At 40.8% G+C, this 17,676-nt stretch overlaps 1 protein-coding gene across 16 annotated transcripts in view; it reads left to right on the plus strand.

Moving 5' to 3' along the window:
- RANBP17 (RAN binding protein 17) overlaps positions 1-17,676 on the plus strand; it is a 99,386-nt gene that overhangs the window by 3,496 nt on the left and 78,214 nt on the right. For 9 of the 16 annotated variants that reach the window (XR_006163057.1, XR_006163056.1, XR_006163052.1 and 6 more), the window contains exons 2-6: positions 670-822; positions 1,246-1,348; positions 3,013-3,135; positions 9,010-9,126; positions 17,284-17,467. Coding sequence is in view for 2 of the 16 variants with exons in the window: in XM_042779744.1 (XP_042635678.1) it covers positions 766-822; positions 1,246-1,348; positions 3,013-3,135; positions 5,776-5,840 (348 nt within the window). In the remaining 14 variants the exon portion in view is untranslated. Of the gene's footprint in view, positions 1-669; positions 823-1,245; positions 1,349-3,012; positions 3,136-5,775; positions 7,029-9,009; positions 9,127-9,617; positions 11,039-17,283; positions 17,468-17,676 lie in introns of those variants that run through there. The other 7 variants (XR_006163058.1, XR_006163060.1, XR_006163062.1 and 4 more) reach the window with 6 other exon arrangements.

Below are 17,676 nucleotides of genomic sequence, written 5' to 3' on the forward strand. Positions count from 1 at the left end.
GAGATCTTTCCCAGATCAAATGACAGGGCAGAAACTGACTTTTGAGGCAGTTGGCTTTAGTTGTTTTAACAAGGAGCAGATTTAATTGTTCTGTAAAAGTTTAGCATAGCTGAATGAAGACAGCTACATTTTATTATTTAATTGCACAATTCCTTATCATGTCTGATTTTGAAACACTCCAAGGAGCTTAAGCCCTAATGATGAGATTGTATCCTCACACGGAATATTGAATGCTCCCTGCATCACTTTTTAGACACAAGTTCTCAGTGATGGAATGTATCCTTCAGTTCAACCAATGCTTTGTAACTACTGTGGAGCAAAGGAAATTAATTTTTTTGATAGGTAGTTTCTATTTTTGAGAGCACCCTCTGATCTTTTTCATCCATGCACAGCTTTTTTTTTTTCCCAATGGTTTGAATTTCATGCAGCTTGTCTTTCAAGTGCTAGAACACTGGACCTCTGAGACCTCTGAGAAAAGTGTAGGAGTGAATTTCTAGGCTGCAGTTCCTTGGAATGTGTTTTCACATGGGTTTTCTTAACATTTATGATGAGAGGTTTCTTTCAGAGATAAGTCTGAAGGTCTAGTTCCATCCATGTTCATAGAATTTGGCATGAAAGCCTTCCAAACAGCTTAGGAAATCTCAGCCTAACAATTTCTCTTCATTTTAGAAATGTTGGAAAATGCAAAATATGATCTGATTCTAGTAGTGCTGGAACCTGGCACCTACAAGGCCTGATGTGTGAGCAGTGCTGCCTTTCCCCCAGGGCATCGTGACCACTGTGGAACAGGAAAGGTTCTCCCAGGCTCAGGAAATGGAGCTGGTAAGCGTGGCTTGTTTTTCCTTCTGCAAGGGATGATGTAAAACCTTTCATGAGAAGTGTTTCCTAGCCATGAAGGGATTGAAATGCCTTCTTCTCTGCCCAAAAATATATATAGACACTGGAAACTCTTAGTGCAGGGACTGTCAGTACCACACGTCAGTTCTTTCTTCAAGTGAACTTGTTATCTCTGCTCATGACTTTCCTTTGCCTACATCCTAACCTGAGGAAGTGCTCAGACCTGTCCATCCAGAAAGAGGAACAACCTTGAAGGAAAAAAAACAAGGCAAGTCAGGAACCTGATGAGACCTGCATTTAGTGCTGGGCCATAATTTTCATTCCTGGTGTCAAATAATTAATCTGCCAAATCTCCATCTAGGTTTAGCAAGGAAGGAACATTGTTTATTCTGCCCTTACTTTTCTTAGGTTGATTATTCAAGACCTTCAGCAAAGCCTTGTGAAACAACTGCCTCATTCTGTGACACCTCTCTGAAGGACATTCTGCTGCTTGTGTGCTCTTTGGAAGAAGGTGAGTTTTTTCATTATTGAACCTAAATTGCTCACATAATTTTTGCTTAAATTTTTCTGACTTGATGAATTTTGTGCTTGAATCGATTACATGGTACCCAATTAAGCTCCATTGACCAAAAAGGTTCAAAGACAAAAATTCCAGTTTTCTTTTCTCCACGTCTCTCTGCTGTCTTTCCAATCCCTCTGCCTTCTGTGTCTTGCTGTAAAGGTTGGACTGTCTAAATTCTGAGCCTGTCTTCTTTTTTTATGTTTTTCTGAATTGTATCTCAGTTTTGCTGGGCCCTACCATCTCAGTGCTTGCTAGAAGGATTATTTTATTGAACTAGGAGCAACCAAGTGCCGCTGTGATAAGGCAACACTGCCAAATCAGGACAAGGTGTTTTTTTCCTTGAGCAGTTCCCCCATCCTCTCCAACATTTTGGGGTAAATCAGTGTGTAAACTCTCCAGAGCCTTGGCAGGAGGGGTGAAGGGCTTTCACTTGTGCGTTCCACAAGTGTAAATGTCATTCCTGGTGAGTTCTGGTTTCTGTTTTCTGCAGCACTTCCTTTACATTAGTTATTATGGGTGAAGAAGTGCAGAAGAACTGCTGGTCAACCGCTGGAAATTTAGCCTTGAGACTACAGTTTGGAATAAAAAAGAAGGCTCTAGATTTAAAAATGTGCTAAATAGAGTCCTCCTTTTGCAGTGAGCTGGGGATTATTGTTAATGACCAATTTCTAGTGGCAAGAACTTTCTTAATCCTTGTGCATGTTTGATCCTGTTCTTTCCCATCCACTAGCTAACACGTGAAAAAGGACATGCAAACTTTACAAGTGGATAAAAAGCTTACATTTTCTCCTTTGTTTCTTGCCTTCCTAATCTACCCTGGGGCTCTGTGGTGTTAGCAATCTTCCACTGTGTTTTTATTAGAAGCGAAAGGTTTTAATATACAGGTTTACAGATGAAGTAGCTACTGACTTCTAATCCAGTGACTGTATATATCAGACATGACAAAAAGTGAGAATTAATTTTTTGATCTGCTAGGGAATTTGGATTTCAATGAATAGATAGCGGAAGAACTCGTGAGGTTAAATAAAGGAATTTTCCTTTAAAAAAGTTAATTAAATTTTCTTGGCTGACACAGACTGAAATCAATTCTTGGAACTCGATAATACAGAGATATTTACCAGGTAAGGATTTAGGTCAGAAAAAGCATCAGTTCAGATGGTTTAGCACAGACAGAAGTGGGGGGGAGTGAGAACTGGCTCTGCATTGTATGGTGCTTATGTAAATTGGTTTCTAAGTACAAAAACTTCAGTGTCCCAGGGAACTCAGACTGCTCTTCTGCAGTTGAGACCCCTGTTTCTCCAATTTCTGTTTCTTTCAATATGGAAGGGATGCTCTAAGAAAAAAAAAAGCCAAAACGCTTTTACAAATTCACCACAGTATAACAAACACATCTGAAGGAAATTTCAAATGACAAAGTAATTATAAAAACATTACGTTGATGTTTATGTTTAATCGTGGTCAATTACTGTAATTAGCCATCTAAACAAAACAAAATCTTAGAAGAATGTTAAACTTGGGTAAACAGGAATAGCTGATGGGTTCCTAAGGAGATTGGCTTGACAATACACTTCCATGAGAGAATTCTCCCTGAAAATGTCTGTTTGTTTCATCAGGAGTTTTCCAGACCCCTTTCATGGATGCCCAGTTACCCCAGGATAAAAATGAAGAAGTAGAACTGGCAATTCTGTGGTTCCTTGGATCAGAGTGTGAGAGCCCAGCTTCAGCACAACTCAAAGGTAAAGACTCCTTGTAAACCACAACATTTGAACTCAAACAACCTGTGCCAAATGAACCTGCCAGTACATCTCAGCCATAAAAGCACTTGAGCTCAGCTGGGGGGGAAATGACTGGGTGGAGAAAGAGGGAACCACTTCATGTGATGTTCATCTGATCAGCCTTCTTACTATGGATGCTTTGGAGTTTTGGCATGTGAGGGGTTAATATTTTAACAGCTATGTTCATTAAACAATTTAGATTACTTTGCATTTCAATTTTTTATTTCAAACTTTTAGCTGGGTTCTGCTATATTGTGTTATATTTTCACAGCTGGGTACACAAGATTTATTCTTTTAATAGTTCTGTTCTTTTGACGGTTATTCATTTATGTGGTTTCCACTGTATTTCTCACATTACTTGGCTTTTCTGCATTTTAAATACGGAAGAGGGAGAAGTAAGATGCATTTTTGAAGAAGCAGCAGTTAATTCACCTTAACTGTAGGGGACAGTCATAATGTAGATGTTATAAAGAGAATGTCAGTAAGATGAGATCAATTGATCTTGAGAAAGAATTCTGTTGGAGCCTCAAGCAAATCTTTAGCACGAATTGTGACAGTGACTGAGGTTTGGCTTCACTTGTGCAGCACTCTTTCCTTGCTTTCTGGTGGACAGTCCCAATCTCCAGAATATTTTTACCTCTTCAGGTTTGAAATGTACTTCAACTCTATTAAAAAGAGAATTTTACACAATACTGAATTACTTTTCCATTAAAGCAGTGTGTTCCTTTCCATTGCCAAAGCTGATTTGTTATTTTAAAATGTGGTGGACTTGTGTAATGCTAAGAAACAGGAGGTACCCCGTAAAAGTAAAAGTGCTCCAAGTATTTTCATGAGCAAAATTCCTGCTGATGGCAATTCAAAGGCAACGTGGCTCTACAGTGGTTGTCATTCTGAATGCAGTTTCTCTTTATTATGATAATATTATTTTACTTTTATCCTTTTATTTCTGATATTATTTTTATTAACCATTATAATTACTCTTTTCCCTTTATCCGACGTGGAGGGTTTCTGTTTCCCCTGCTGTCCTCCTGATGGGGGTGTAACTGCCTGGAGAGGCCCCATCCATGCACATCAGGGCTTGGCTGGGAGATTGCACCCCAAGATTTTTATATCCATCATTACAGAGAGCTGGAGGAAGCATTTGTGGGTGGGTGGAGCATCAGGCAGAAATGGTAGTGCATTATTTATATTTAATCACCTGGATCTCTGTCATCAGTAGGAAAAAAGTCCAAGCTGCCCCTTTGCCAGCTCAGCAATGTGCTGGGAGTGACCACAAGCCTCTCTGCCACTGCACTGTATGGGGAGGGTTAAATGATTAATTAACAGGGAAAAGGCTGCCTAATGTTTCCAAATGATTTATTGGAGAGCGCTTGGAACAGAAAGAAATAACCTGTACTGAAAGGATGTGGTAAAACACTGTAGGATAAATTTAAGAAAACAGTTTTGTGTTGTTCATTGTTTCTGTTTTCCCCCCACCCCATCAGTGGACATGAGTCAAACTGGTGATAAATCATATTTCATACATGGCCTGTGCCCATGGCTCCTGTGGAGCCAGGCTGGGACAGGAGGGGCTCTCACCTGGTGTGTAACCCACTCAAGGGACGTTCCCGAGTTCCAGACCCACTCTTGACCCCTAGAGTTCATTGCAAATGCACTTTCAAAGTGACTTTTTTCCAATCTTTGATTACATTATCTATCAGTATCCTTTAGGTTGCAGTCGAGTTTTTGTTTTGTCCCAGCAGGCCTGGTACAGCCCCTGGTGTGTGGGTCTGGAGCACAGCCTGTGCTTATCCAGCAGGAGCTGTGTGAGGGCAGCTGAGCTCCCTTTGTGCCTCTGTGGACGTGTCCAGCTGAGCTGTGGAGTGCTCTGTGCAGCCCAGAGGCAGCGCTGGGCGCTGCTGTGCCTGTGCTGCTGTAGCAGCTCCGAGAGCAGCAGATGGCACGCTGCTCCCACGCTGTAAATCCTCACCTTCTGCAGCTCTGCTCACAGGCAGGAAAGTCAGACATACAGCAAATAATTAAGTTAATATCGATTCAGAAAAATATTCGGGATTGCTTGGATTGTTTTATTTACAGAATGAATAATGGAAATTTTGCATGCTTCAGCCATGTTGTAATGATTTTGTTTGCTCATATGCTTGCACACAGACAAACAGAAAATGGTTAGAGAAGGGTGAAAAGTCTAATGAAAGTAGAACAAGTCTTCTATGTGAATATACAAATTTTGTTCAGTAATTAACTCATATTCTTAAGCATGTGCATGTAATAAAAGCAAACTCATTATAGAAAAAGAGAACTGGCTAGGTAAATGAATGCATTTTTATTAACAGCCCACTGGGACTTGCTGTCTGAGGAAGGAGAGCAAAACCTTGGAGATTTTTTCCACGATACTGTAATACTGTAGTGCCATAGCCAGTCCAGTAATATAATGCACCAAGATATTGTCTTTGGAACAGACAGACCTTTGAAAGAATATATACATATTACATTTCTGTTTGTTACCGCGCTGGACTCTGGTGCTCTACAGGACTGTTAATACTGGTCTATCAATTGTCTATCAGTACATGTTTTGTTTTAATGCTGGCATGACTTGCTTTTCAGTGTCCTGTTCTGTGGTGTATTGCTGGTTTGGATGCTGCCAGGGCAGAAGGAAGAGAGTTGTCTAGAAAAGCAGTGCTGCTACGCAGACATTTGCCCTTGGAGGGCAGCAGGAGAGGTTTGTAGCCATCCCTGGAGCAGCTCATTGTGCAGCTATCCCTGATTCTCCCGGGACAGGCTGGAGCAGCAGCCTGGGATGGGCAGGGCTTGCCTGGGGTGCCCCTAACTGGCCATGAGGTATTGCCAGGGGCCAGTAAAACTGGTAAATCTTACCCATTAATGTATCAAAGGAAATGCAACTGAGCGAAGGCAGTTACTGAAATTTCTTCAGCTCACTAAGAATCATTAATTCGAAACAAGTTTAAGGTGACTGCATACCCGGGAATTGTGGCACTTGTAACAGCCTCGTTTCCACATCTACATTGGCACAGTGATTGTAAAAAGGAGATTACTTTGGTTGGAGGTTTTTCTCACAGGTTGCATTAAGAGTTATTCTGGAAGTGTGTTCTTGAAAAATACAGGCGTAGAGATGCAAATTGTTGGTTCCTTTGCGTCTTGTTTTTCTGGGGGAATGCTTTTAGTCGTTAAATACGTTGTGATTGAAACAGAATCGTTCAGTGCAGAGAGGAAGGAGCCCACAAAGAGGCTACCGTGGTTCCCAGGGGGGTCTCGATTATGTTCCCGTTCTGTGTCCAGTGATGTTCCTGTTCTGTGCCCGAGGATATTCCCGTTCTGTGCCCGGTGATGTCCCCGTTCTGTGCCCGAGAATGTTCCCGTTCTGTGCCCTGGGATGCTCCTGTTCTGTGCCCTGGGATGTTCCTGTTCTGTGTCTGGCGATGTCCCCGTTCTGTGCCCGAGAATGTTCCCGTTCTGTGCCCTGGGATGCTCCTGTTCTGTGCCCTGGGATGTTCCTGTTCTGTGCTGGGGATGTTCCCATTCTGTGCCTGGGGATGTTCCCGTTCTGTGCCTGGTGATGTTCCCATTCTGTGCCCTGGGATGTTCCTGTTCTGTGCCCTGGGATGTTCCGTTCTGTGCCTGGGGATGTTCCTATTCTGTGCCTGGTGATGTTCCCGTTCTGTGCCCTGGGATGTTCCCATTCTGTGCCCGGGGATGTTCCCATTCTCTGCCTGGGGATGTTCCCATTCTGTGCCGGTACCGCCGTGCTGAGCCCAGAGCGCGGTGCTGCTGGACTGGAACTGGGCGGGGGCAAGCAAGGCGGTCTGTGAATGTTTGTGGTTGTCTGTGAATGTTTGTGGTTGTCTGTGAATGTCTGTGAATGTCTGTACATGTCTCTTTGTACATGTCTGTCTGTACATATCTGTATGTGTCTGCACGTGTCTGTGCATGTCTGTGCATGTCTGTCTGTGCATGTCTGTCTGTACATGTCTGTACATGTCTGTCTGTACATGTCTGTCTGTGCATGTCTGTATGTGTCACCACCATCCCATCAGACAGCTGTGTGTGCAGGGACCGTGTTTGTTCTGCCTGTTCAGAGTAGGTTTGTTATTGAACTGCGCTCAGGGAAGCTCTTTGCTCTGAGGAGATGAACGGCGGTTCCTGCTGGATCTTGCTCAGCCGGCAATAGCCCGGGATGAGTTCAGCAAAGTCCTGGGGTGGTGAATTTATCCCGGGTGCTGCAGTCTGAGGGAGCCCTCTGCAAGTGAAGATCGCTGGCAATGGGGTGTTCCAGTGAGTTGTGCTTTTATTTTGCCCCAGTTTTAAACAGCAGTGATGGGGGAGTACGGTGGGGGAGCTGGAGAGCAAATCCTGGCTCAGCATTTCTGGGGAACAGCCTCACCTACACAGGGAGAGATGCAGCCAGCCCTGGCACCGGAGGGGAACCTGCACTTTTGGACTTGGCACATCTGCATTATCCTAAAAAAAGTATCTCAAGGGTTTAGAATTCAGACTGCAGTGCATTTAGAGGGGAGGAAGGAGATACCTTTCTTGCTGGATTGTGTTTGCAGCACAGAAAGCCAGAGGTGTGCATAGCCAGGTGTCACCCAAGCACTGAACACAGGCTGGTCCTCTCACCTGGAAGGCTGTTCTCTTGGCTTGTTACTTTGAGATTTCTTCAGTGTGTGTGTATCCCTTTGATTACACTACCTGCAGACACAAAGCATGACCTAGCAAAAAGGAGAAATGCATTTATTGTGCAGGTGTGCCCACTTTTCCCCTGTGCAATAGAGAGCAGCGCTCTGCAGCAGCCCCGCTGCCTTCAGAGGGATCCTTGAGCTGTGAGTGGTTCAGCAGAAGCTCTGGGCCCTGGCATCTCCATGATTAATGATATCTTAACCCTTATGAATGATTATCCTTTCCTGGCTGTAAAATACATACACTGTTTTATTTCATTACCACGAGGTGAAGATCCAGCACTGACAGATGCTGGGAATTAGCAGGCAGTTTTGAAATTGTTCTGTGCACTAGAAATTAGATCTCATTTTAATTCAGCTTTTCCAAACTAGTAAATGAGGTTAATGCCATACATATTCAGCCGATATGGATGAAGAAATTGATATAAAGTAGATCAACATAGCTACAGGGCTACTTTAATTTATACGTAAAGAGGCAGTGATAAATGATAGTAATGTAGTAGTGGTCACTAAACTCCTCAGCCATCAGGGATTCAATAGTGTTAGCAGCTCATTAAAGACATGGTTGGGGTTACCTCAAATAGAAATTTGAAAAGAAATAGCCAACTAACCCTTAATTATCAAAACATAGAAAATACTAATTATGCCTTAATTAGCTTTTCTTTTAATGTACTGAAATTGTTACTTTTTGTGTAGCACAAATGGATAGTTATATCAACAATAAATAGGTTGTTTTAATAACTTTCTTTTACCTCTGGGAAAACCACACTCCAATTTTTAATATGCAATAATGCTTCTCTCTAGCCTGTAGGAGATGAAAATTATTAAGTAGCTTTATTTTTTGAAGATCTTACAGCAGCTTTGGGAGGAATTATTTCACTATGCATCAATTATTTTTAATTGAACTGAATATATTTCAGATTGCATGAAATGCCTCTCATTTAAGTTTAACATTTAGAGTTTGTTAAGGAAATATCACTGTGAGAATTGGATACAACTTATTTCTGTGGCATATTCCAAGAAGAATAAAAAACAATTGTTTCAGAGGAAAAATATTGTCACTGGTATTTTTCCCTTCACTGGGCCAAATTTCATTTTTACTGTTTCCTAGCTCCCCCACTGTTCTCATCCACTGTCCCTGCAGTTTTCATAGGAAAAGTGACTCGAGGTTGGCTTTGCTGGGCCCTGCGGTGCTGATGGAAGCTCCAGCAGTTGCTGCTCCATTCCCTCCTCTCAAACACCCAGAGATCTGCACACTACGGTGAGTACAGCAGGGACAGCCCCGCACAGCTCTGGGCTCCAGCAGGGACAGCCCCGCACAGCTCTGGGCTCCAGCAGCAGGGACAGCCCCGCACAGCTCTGGGCTCCAGCAGGGACAGCCCCGCACAGCTCTGGGCTCCAGCAGGGACAGCCCCGCACAGCTCTGGGCTGCAGCAGGGACAGCTCCGCACAGCTCTGGGCTCCAGCAGGGACAGCTCCGCACAGCTCTGGGCTGCAGCAGGGACAGCTCCGCACAGCTCTGGGCTCCAGCAGGCTCAGAGCTCTGTGCTTTGCCACTGCAGGATGGCAGGGAAGCGCAGAGCAGGGCTGGTCATGAACAATCCAAATTCCCTTACCAGCCCATGCTGAATTATATAGAAGGCAAACCAAAATAAGTCGTTCTTAGGAACAAAACCTTGGTAAGTTTTAAATCACAATGTCTGTCCTTTAACTGCTTTTGGAAATTTCTTTATTGAATTTCTCCATTATCAGGAAATTCTGGAAATTCAAACACACCATCAGGACATAGAGACCCTCAGATCTTTGTGGAATCATAAACACGGGGTTCTCACCAGGCTGAGTTGTAAAGTGTTCTTCATTCCACCTGTCTTCAGTTCTGTCACTTTTTGTCTGGTTGTTTTACGTGTGAATTGATGCTTTTCTTCCTGGACTGTGCAGCATTTACCTTCTACATTTGCTTAGGGAATTCTTATTCTGCTTTCTCTTTTCTTGGATTATATATGATCTACTCCTGCCTTCCTCCTTCTCTTACAGTGATGTTTAAAACATTGCAGTCCTTAAAACCTGCTTTTCTTTTCTCCCCCTGAGGAGCAGTTTATTTGCTGCTCTGTCCCTTACACCTTTGCCTCTCTCACTTGTGACCTCCAGACTCCTTGCTCATGACAGCTAAACCTGCCTCAATCATTGTAGACATATTCCTTACTCACATGTTTGCAATTCCAACACTGGTGTAAGAGTTATGCTATTTTATTTTAGAATTTTATAACACCAATCAGGCTATACTAAAAATAAATAATAAGCACAGTTCAGTTCTTCACTTGGCTGTAGCTGAGCTTTATTTTGTAGCTGCTAATAAAGGCACATTATCATGTTCATGGATTGCAATTATCACTGAAATGTGTATGTCCATTAACTGCAACATTAGGCTGAAGGTATAATTACTGTCTAGAGCCAATATCCGTGTGAAGCTATGCCTGTGATGCTATTAAGCTATAAGCAATATTTGTAAACTAATATTTAAACATTTCTGAATTGATTCCATCACTTGCCGACTTAAAATCTAATCCTACTTCCACTCCAAATTATAGATGATTTAAGTGTTTGGCAAATATATTATTGTGTTATTTGGATGTGAGTGTAATTTGTGATGTGGGAGAGAATACTGTTTTTCCAATAGCAAGTGCCCAGAACAAACTGAGCTGGTGGCAGGAGGAGAGAGAAGCTGTGGTGACAACTAAATGCTGATAAAATAGTGGTACACTGTGTCACAAAATGCTGCAAATAGGATGAATTTTTCTCAGAGTTACATTTCAGACAAATTAGTACAGCAATTGAACCACATAGAAACCTGTTGCATGCTTAGAGGGCAAGAAGAAAAGGACTTTCCTAATAATATCACAAGTGTGTTTGTAAGAGGAACGAGGCTGAGTTTGTGCATTGATTTGCTTTTGGAAAAATTCTAGTGTTTCTGCTGGCAGAACATGAAACTGCCTGTGAAATTAGTGGACAGTTCATTTGCAAAACTACTCAAAGTCACCTGTCAGTAATTCCGCACATGCAGATATGTTTGCATCTGTAATGAAGTGACTTTTTGCTACATTTTGTTTTATATGAAAAATATGCATAGTAGTAATTGGCTTTTAAGTACTTGTGTAAATTAATTTCCTGTTGCATTTCCCTGGCATGTGAGTGATGGGCACCCCTTTGGTTAATTTGGTCACCTGTCTCAGTAATGGATAGTTAGGGAATGCTGCTTGCCAGTAAATGTTAAGAGAATCAGACTTTCAGATTTTTGCATCTTATTTTGAATGCAAGTTCGTTTCAGGTTTTCCTAGGACTGAGGAACTGTTACATTGCTTAGAGATTTTTTTTCTGGTGCAGATGTACCTAACAGACACACAAGAGAATTCCTCTTTCTGCCTGGCAGCACTGGATTTGGATTCAGCTTTCAGCTTTGTGCTTTTCCATCCTCTGCTCTGCCTTTGATGGCCAGGCTTGATTCTTCTGACACTGTTTATGCTGGCTGCCCACATCACTAAATATAACTTTCTATTTATGAGATTGTTTGTATTTTTTATGTTGGTTATGTTCTTCATTTCAAAATTCATGTATTTCACCTCAAGCAGATTCTCTTCTCTGAGTAGCCTGGAACTGCTGGACCTTTTCACTTGTGCTGCATTTCCCAAACCAGCTTAGCAAGCAGGAATAAATACCAAATAGGGCATCTTGGGGAAAAACAACTCCAGCAGCCCAGGCTAACCATTGACTTACTTATCTAAAATATCTCGGTTCTGTTGCTGTATGTTGGCCTTGTATCCTCATTATTTAAGTAACTTAATGAATTAATTTAAAAGACCTGGCAGTAAGTAAATTAACCATCAGAGTTCAGAGCAGAGTGAATAATTCTTTAACATTAAACTCCAGCAGTTTTTATGATTCAAGTTAAACTTAATTATGAAATTGCTTATTGCATATTTGTAATTCAAAGAGAAAAGAATATGCAAAATAACACATCATAAGTGCATCTGTCAAAAAAAGAACAATCCAGTAAAATCCCAAGAGGTCAGAAAATTCTTGTTGGTATGGGTGAGTTATCCACCATTCTGTTTGGGTGCTGGGATCATGGTGTACACTGTCCAGCACTGCTGAAAGGGGCCTTGTGTGAACCTCTCCTTCAAAATTACTTATTAACTGAATTTAGGTACCAGCAATTAGTGCGTTACAAAAACAGTCCTCTGGATGATCTTCTGGATCTTCCCTCAGAGCAGTGTTGTCAGTTTGGGTTATGAAGGGAAATATGTATTTGTCTGACTGTGTTCATAAACAGGAATTGTCCCACAGCACTAACTTCAGTGCATTGAATTTTTTTTCCCTGAGAAAATACTTAACCCAAGTAGCAACCTTCCCAGGCACCTTTATGGACTGATGATTGCTGTTCTCACATGTGAAACAAAGGTGCAATTGAGTAGATAAAGTGCAGATTTCCACCCTAAAATCCTGGATTGGTTTCCTTTACAAATAAGGGCTGTGTGAGAGCTCAGCAGAGGGAGCACAAGGAAAGAGCAAGACTGTGCTGTGTGTGCTGGACTGGGCTGGGAGGACTCAAATTCACTCACCAAAATGACCCAATTTATTCTTTGGTTGGTATTGTACAAAGATTTCAGTGCAGGAGCGCTGCCAGGCTGCCCCATGAACACTTTGATTCTGAAAAGATTTGAAGTTATTTCTAGAGGTGCATAGACCTGTCAGGTGGGACTGCTCTGCGATGTGGAGAGGCATTTTTGTCACCAACCCTGGGTTACTTTTGCAGCTCAGCTTTGGTTTAGTTCTCCTTTTGCTCTCCTGCAGTGGAATAAGTGAATTTGTGTGCAATGCATCCCTCGTGCTCACCTCTGGAGGGCCAGGGGAGCAGGAGGGTGGAGGCTACTCCTGCTGCAGTTTCCACCTTGGTGGCAATCAGCTTCCTGCTTGCCTTGGCACTGCTTTGGCCCAAAACAAAGGAGAAGATGTTTTTGAGAAATACCAGTTTCATTTTTAAGCATACTTAACCCTAATAGCTATGACAATTTTTTAAAATATGTGCATTTGAGATGGTATTAATAATTCATGTGCTTCATTGAGAAAAAGAATTGAACTGTCTATAGGGCTGTTAAATTCTTATTTGGGTAAGATCATCAAAATTTAGATGACCTAAAATGGTATCTTGTTGGGGTCATAATATGCTGCTTGAAAAAAAAATACCCAGTGCTTTAGTTTTGGTTCTGACAATACTCAAAAGGATTTGTTATGTCTTACAGACCTTTCTGCAAACTACTAATGGGATGAACACAATATATCACTTTTATAATAGTGAGCTATTAAAGGCAAACATAAAGCAGTCTGAAGCCCATAAGTGCTGCCAACAGCTCCTGCTTTAATGAATTCCCTTTTAGATGTCCATTAAATGCTCATGGCAAATGTACTCATAATGGAAATGGCAAATCTAAATGGGTAGATATGAATAATCCATGGAGTTTAAATTCTGTTTATGATCATCTTCACATTTAGTTTTCAAGACAACGCAGTTTAGTTTTCATTACAGTTTGGAATAAAGAGGACAGGGAGTAATTGATTGCTTCAAGCAGATTAAAATCAATGGGTTGCTTTTCAAAGAACCTGTTCAATGCAGTAATTTCAACTTTAAACATTGATTTAGGGAGCTCAACACAAAATGTTTTGTGCCGTGTGAACTTTTATGTGGAAAGACTAATACTAATTTTATTTCTGTATATCTGTATATAGAAATATATAGAGGTTGTTATCAGAATGTGCATGAGTGAACAGTGATCTATAGTAAGTTATTTTGGTATTATTGCACTCATGTAATGAATCAATGAGATTCCCGTCATCATTGGGATACTGTTTGTAAACCATTAGCACACAGAAATTACAGCCCATCATACATCATTACTGTGATTGAGCCTTTATTACCGTATTCTCAAATTGCTTGCTTGCTATAAAACTAAATAGACACCAGACAACTATAGGTAGACGATAGACTGTGCATTATTGGGCTGGAGTAATGAAGGATTATTGTAGCATAATGGGGCACAACTTATGAGGAAAATAAGCTTGGCAGCAAAGGAAAGCGTGAGTGTTTTTAATGTCTGTTGTTACTGCTTTAAAGGTCAAATATATTTGTTATGATCGAGTTACTGTTTCCTTATTTCATGAATCACACACTTTTTGTGTTCCACAAAGGCCCAGTTTCAGATGTAAGCATTGAAACCAGAGGAGCTGCACTGCAGCTTTCAGCTCCAGAGGTGGATTTGCAGCTCTGGGGGAAAGCAGACCATGGCTCTGCACACGTGGGCTGATGCTGGACAGAGGCAGGGAAGGAAATCTGTATCAGCAGTGGTCAGATGTTAAATGAGATAGAAGCTCTCCAAACACACAAAGCATACATCAGGAATTTTGGGAGCTATAGTGGAAGGATTTACAATACCTTCATTTTAAAAGATGAGAGAACACACTGAATTTCGACTTGGGGAATTGAGCAATCTCTTGTGACAGAACCAGGGGCTTTACAGTACAACACCAGCATGCACAGGATATATTCATGGTGTTATTTCTCCAGCTATGTATGTATGTTGTATATTAGAATATTGAACTTAGGGCTTCTGGCCATGAGACACTCAGAGAGGGAAGCATCTCTTCACACTCCTGAGAGATTTCAGAGGTGGGCTCTGAAAAAGACATAAAGGTCTGTTATGGTGACAAAGAGATGTCAGCATCCTTCATCCTTTATACCTGCCTCCTCAGAAGGATCCGAACCCTCATACCCTTCTAAATTTGTGCTGTCTGTGCCATCTTCCATCAATATTTGATTCTTCTCTTCTGGAGTTTTTAGAATATTACAGCAAAATGTGGTAACTTCCATATTTTAATAAGGTAGGAACATGTTGTTTCTGTCAGTTCTGTTTGGCTGGATTTTTGCAAGATCAAGGGCTGTAAACCTTTGGGAGAACAGAGTCCTTAGGGCTTGGCTACCTACAGGCAGAGGTTGCTGAAAAAGGTAACACAGTCAAAACTTCTGTCAGTTGTTCAAAAATTTCTGTAAGTTGATGTACTGCTATGTACCTGAGAATTCCAGTTTTAATCAGTGATATTCCGTATTTTTTCATGAAAGCTTCTGGAGTTTTTAATGGGGACTAGTGAAAGCATCAGTGTAGAGTACTCAATTACTGAGAGGCAGCGAACAACTCAATGTGCATTCACGTTGGCCAGGGCTTTTGGAAACCCATGCTTTTTAATAAAGTACATTTGACCTTTCTTTGGCATCCATTTGGCATGAATTCACATTTCATTTCAGTTCTGAAAGTAGAGGCAATGTCTGTAAACCACAATACATCATTATGCACCAATCCAAATAGGAGGTAAGGACAGGGGAGGAAATTACTGTTTTGTTGTACTGTATAAATGTTTGACAACACACATGTATAATAATATTTTTAACTAGGATCTACAATATGAGCATTCCAGGCTGGGAAATGCTCAAAACATATTGCTGATAAGCACTCTAAACACAAAATGCTGCTTCTCACCAGTAGAATATGTCAGACCTGGAGAAACAGCAGAGCTTTTGTCTGGGTTTGCTGTGAGTGCCTCTCTAATGGGCCCAGGGATCTGCATCTGGAGCCCTCCTGCAGCTGGAACCCTCCTGCAGCTGGATCCCCCCCTGCAGCTGGATCTCTCCTGCAGCTGGATCCCCCTGCAGTTGGAACCCTCCTGCAGTTGGAACCCTCCTGCAGCTGGATCCCCCTGCAGTTGGAACCCTCCTGCAGCTGGATCCCCCCTGCAGCTGGAGCCCTCCTGCAGCTGGAGCCCTCCTGCAGCTCCCCGCACTGGCCAAGGAGCTTTCTTGGGTCCAGGAAAGCCCTTTGCAGTGCAGTCATGATAATGTGGTGATAGTGCTCCGGTAGAAGATTGTGTGATTCCATTATCTCCGTAATGGCCCTTGGTTTGCAGAGAGCTTCCCCTTTGTCCTTTCATCAGGAATTGGTTTGTCAGTGCTCCATGAGCTCTGCTTTCTTCAGAGAGAGAGGTCTGTCAGGGAGTCTGAGTGTTCTGGAGTCATCACTGCTAGGCAATGTTCTTTTCTTGAGTTGAAGAGAGCTGTAATTATAAACATCTCACCAGCTGGGTTTTTAATAGACATGATTACCACAGCAAACCTGTTCTGCTGTTAGCTTTGAAGAATATATTTCTATTAACTTTTAGGCAGATCTTTCATGTAGTTGCAGAAAGTGTCTCTAACTTTATGATGTTGATACCATTTTTACATAATAATGGTAATAATAATAATAATAATAATAATTTTACATAATAGTGCCTTATGTATTCATTTTAATTTGTGTTAAATCTCTTCATGTATGTTTGGCAATACTTACATAGATATGCTCTCATTTAATCAGTAGAAATCAGATAATTGGCTCATTTCTCAGAAATTGTGAGGTATGTTTGATCACTCTTTTTAACAATCCAATTTTGGTTTAAAATATTTTTAAAAACATTTCATTTGGAAGTATCACTCAGGTTTTGACTATTAGATTTAACACGATTGCATTTGGTTTGCTCATCAAAAGTGGAGAACATTTAATATTTATTCATAACAAAAGTATTAGAGAAACTGTCAATAAATTTTCTGTCATAATTGAATCATAGGATATCTAAATTGTTGATAATATGATCTGCTCGTTAAACAAAAGTGTCTGGAGAAAATGATGGATTAATTGACTGATGGCTAAGGTTTCTCTCAAATATAATGGTTTACCCAGTTTGATTTGATTTGTGTAAAATAACTTTCTCTAATAAACAATTTGCTCAGAGGCAATAGAAGAAATGAATGGTTATCAAACCAAACTTAATTAGTCTCTTCTAGATTGATATTACTTGGGGAGTCTTCGTTTTAATTGTGGAGAGCTGGATACAAAGAGTTTGGTTCATTATATTTTTCCTGTATAAACACTATTGTGTAACTACCTATGGAATATAACATGTAAATTCATTTTAATAAGTGCTTGTAAAGTGGATTAGCTAATTATGCCAGGCTAAAAATGATTCCTTTAATTATTTTACATATTTAACTAGTACTTCAATTTTATTATTGTTAGTCTGTAAACATAATTTGTATTAGCTCTGCCAAACTAATTAGAATATATAACTTAAACAGTTTTAACAGTTTTGTAATGCTCATGATCCACTCTTTTCTTAAAAATACATTTCTATTAGAGAAATATTCAAATGGTGAACAGATTTTTGACATGGAAGGATCTTTATATGTGAGGAACAATAACTTTTTCTCAAAAATACAGAGAAGTGGTACAACACTGGAATATTTGAAAGAAATATATGAAGGAAAAACCTTTCTTTTCCTCAGAGATGGAGTCAAACTAAACATAAATCATTGAGTAACACATCTTCGTGGGATCCCAGCCCGTGAGGTTGTCCATGGATAACATAAACCACAAACACAGTCCAAGCGCACACTTAATTGTGTCAGGTGAGAATCTGCACTCTCAGACTATGAAGACTTGCTCTTAAAGGCATCCAGTTAATTTAAGGTAAATAATTTTATCTTTTCTTTGGAAAAAATAATTTTCAAAACATCTGTAGAAGCTTTACAAGATTTTAATATAAAATGTACATGAGAGGGCTGTTGTTTGAAGCTGAGTAAATGTGGAAAGCAAGACATTAGTGAAGAGTAATTTGGGTGTTCTTAATTATATTCATTTGTGATTAATCTTGGGCTTATAAACTCAGAAATTGATCT

Source organism: Catharus ustulatus, chromosome 15 (genome assembly GCF_009819885.2).
Source record: "Catharus ustulatus isolate bCatUst1 chromosome 15, bCatUst1.pri.v2, whole genome shotgun sequence".
In the NCBI taxonomy this organism is placed as follows: Eukaryota; Metazoa; Chordata; class Aves; order Passeriformes; family Turdidae; genus Catharus; species Catharus ustulatus.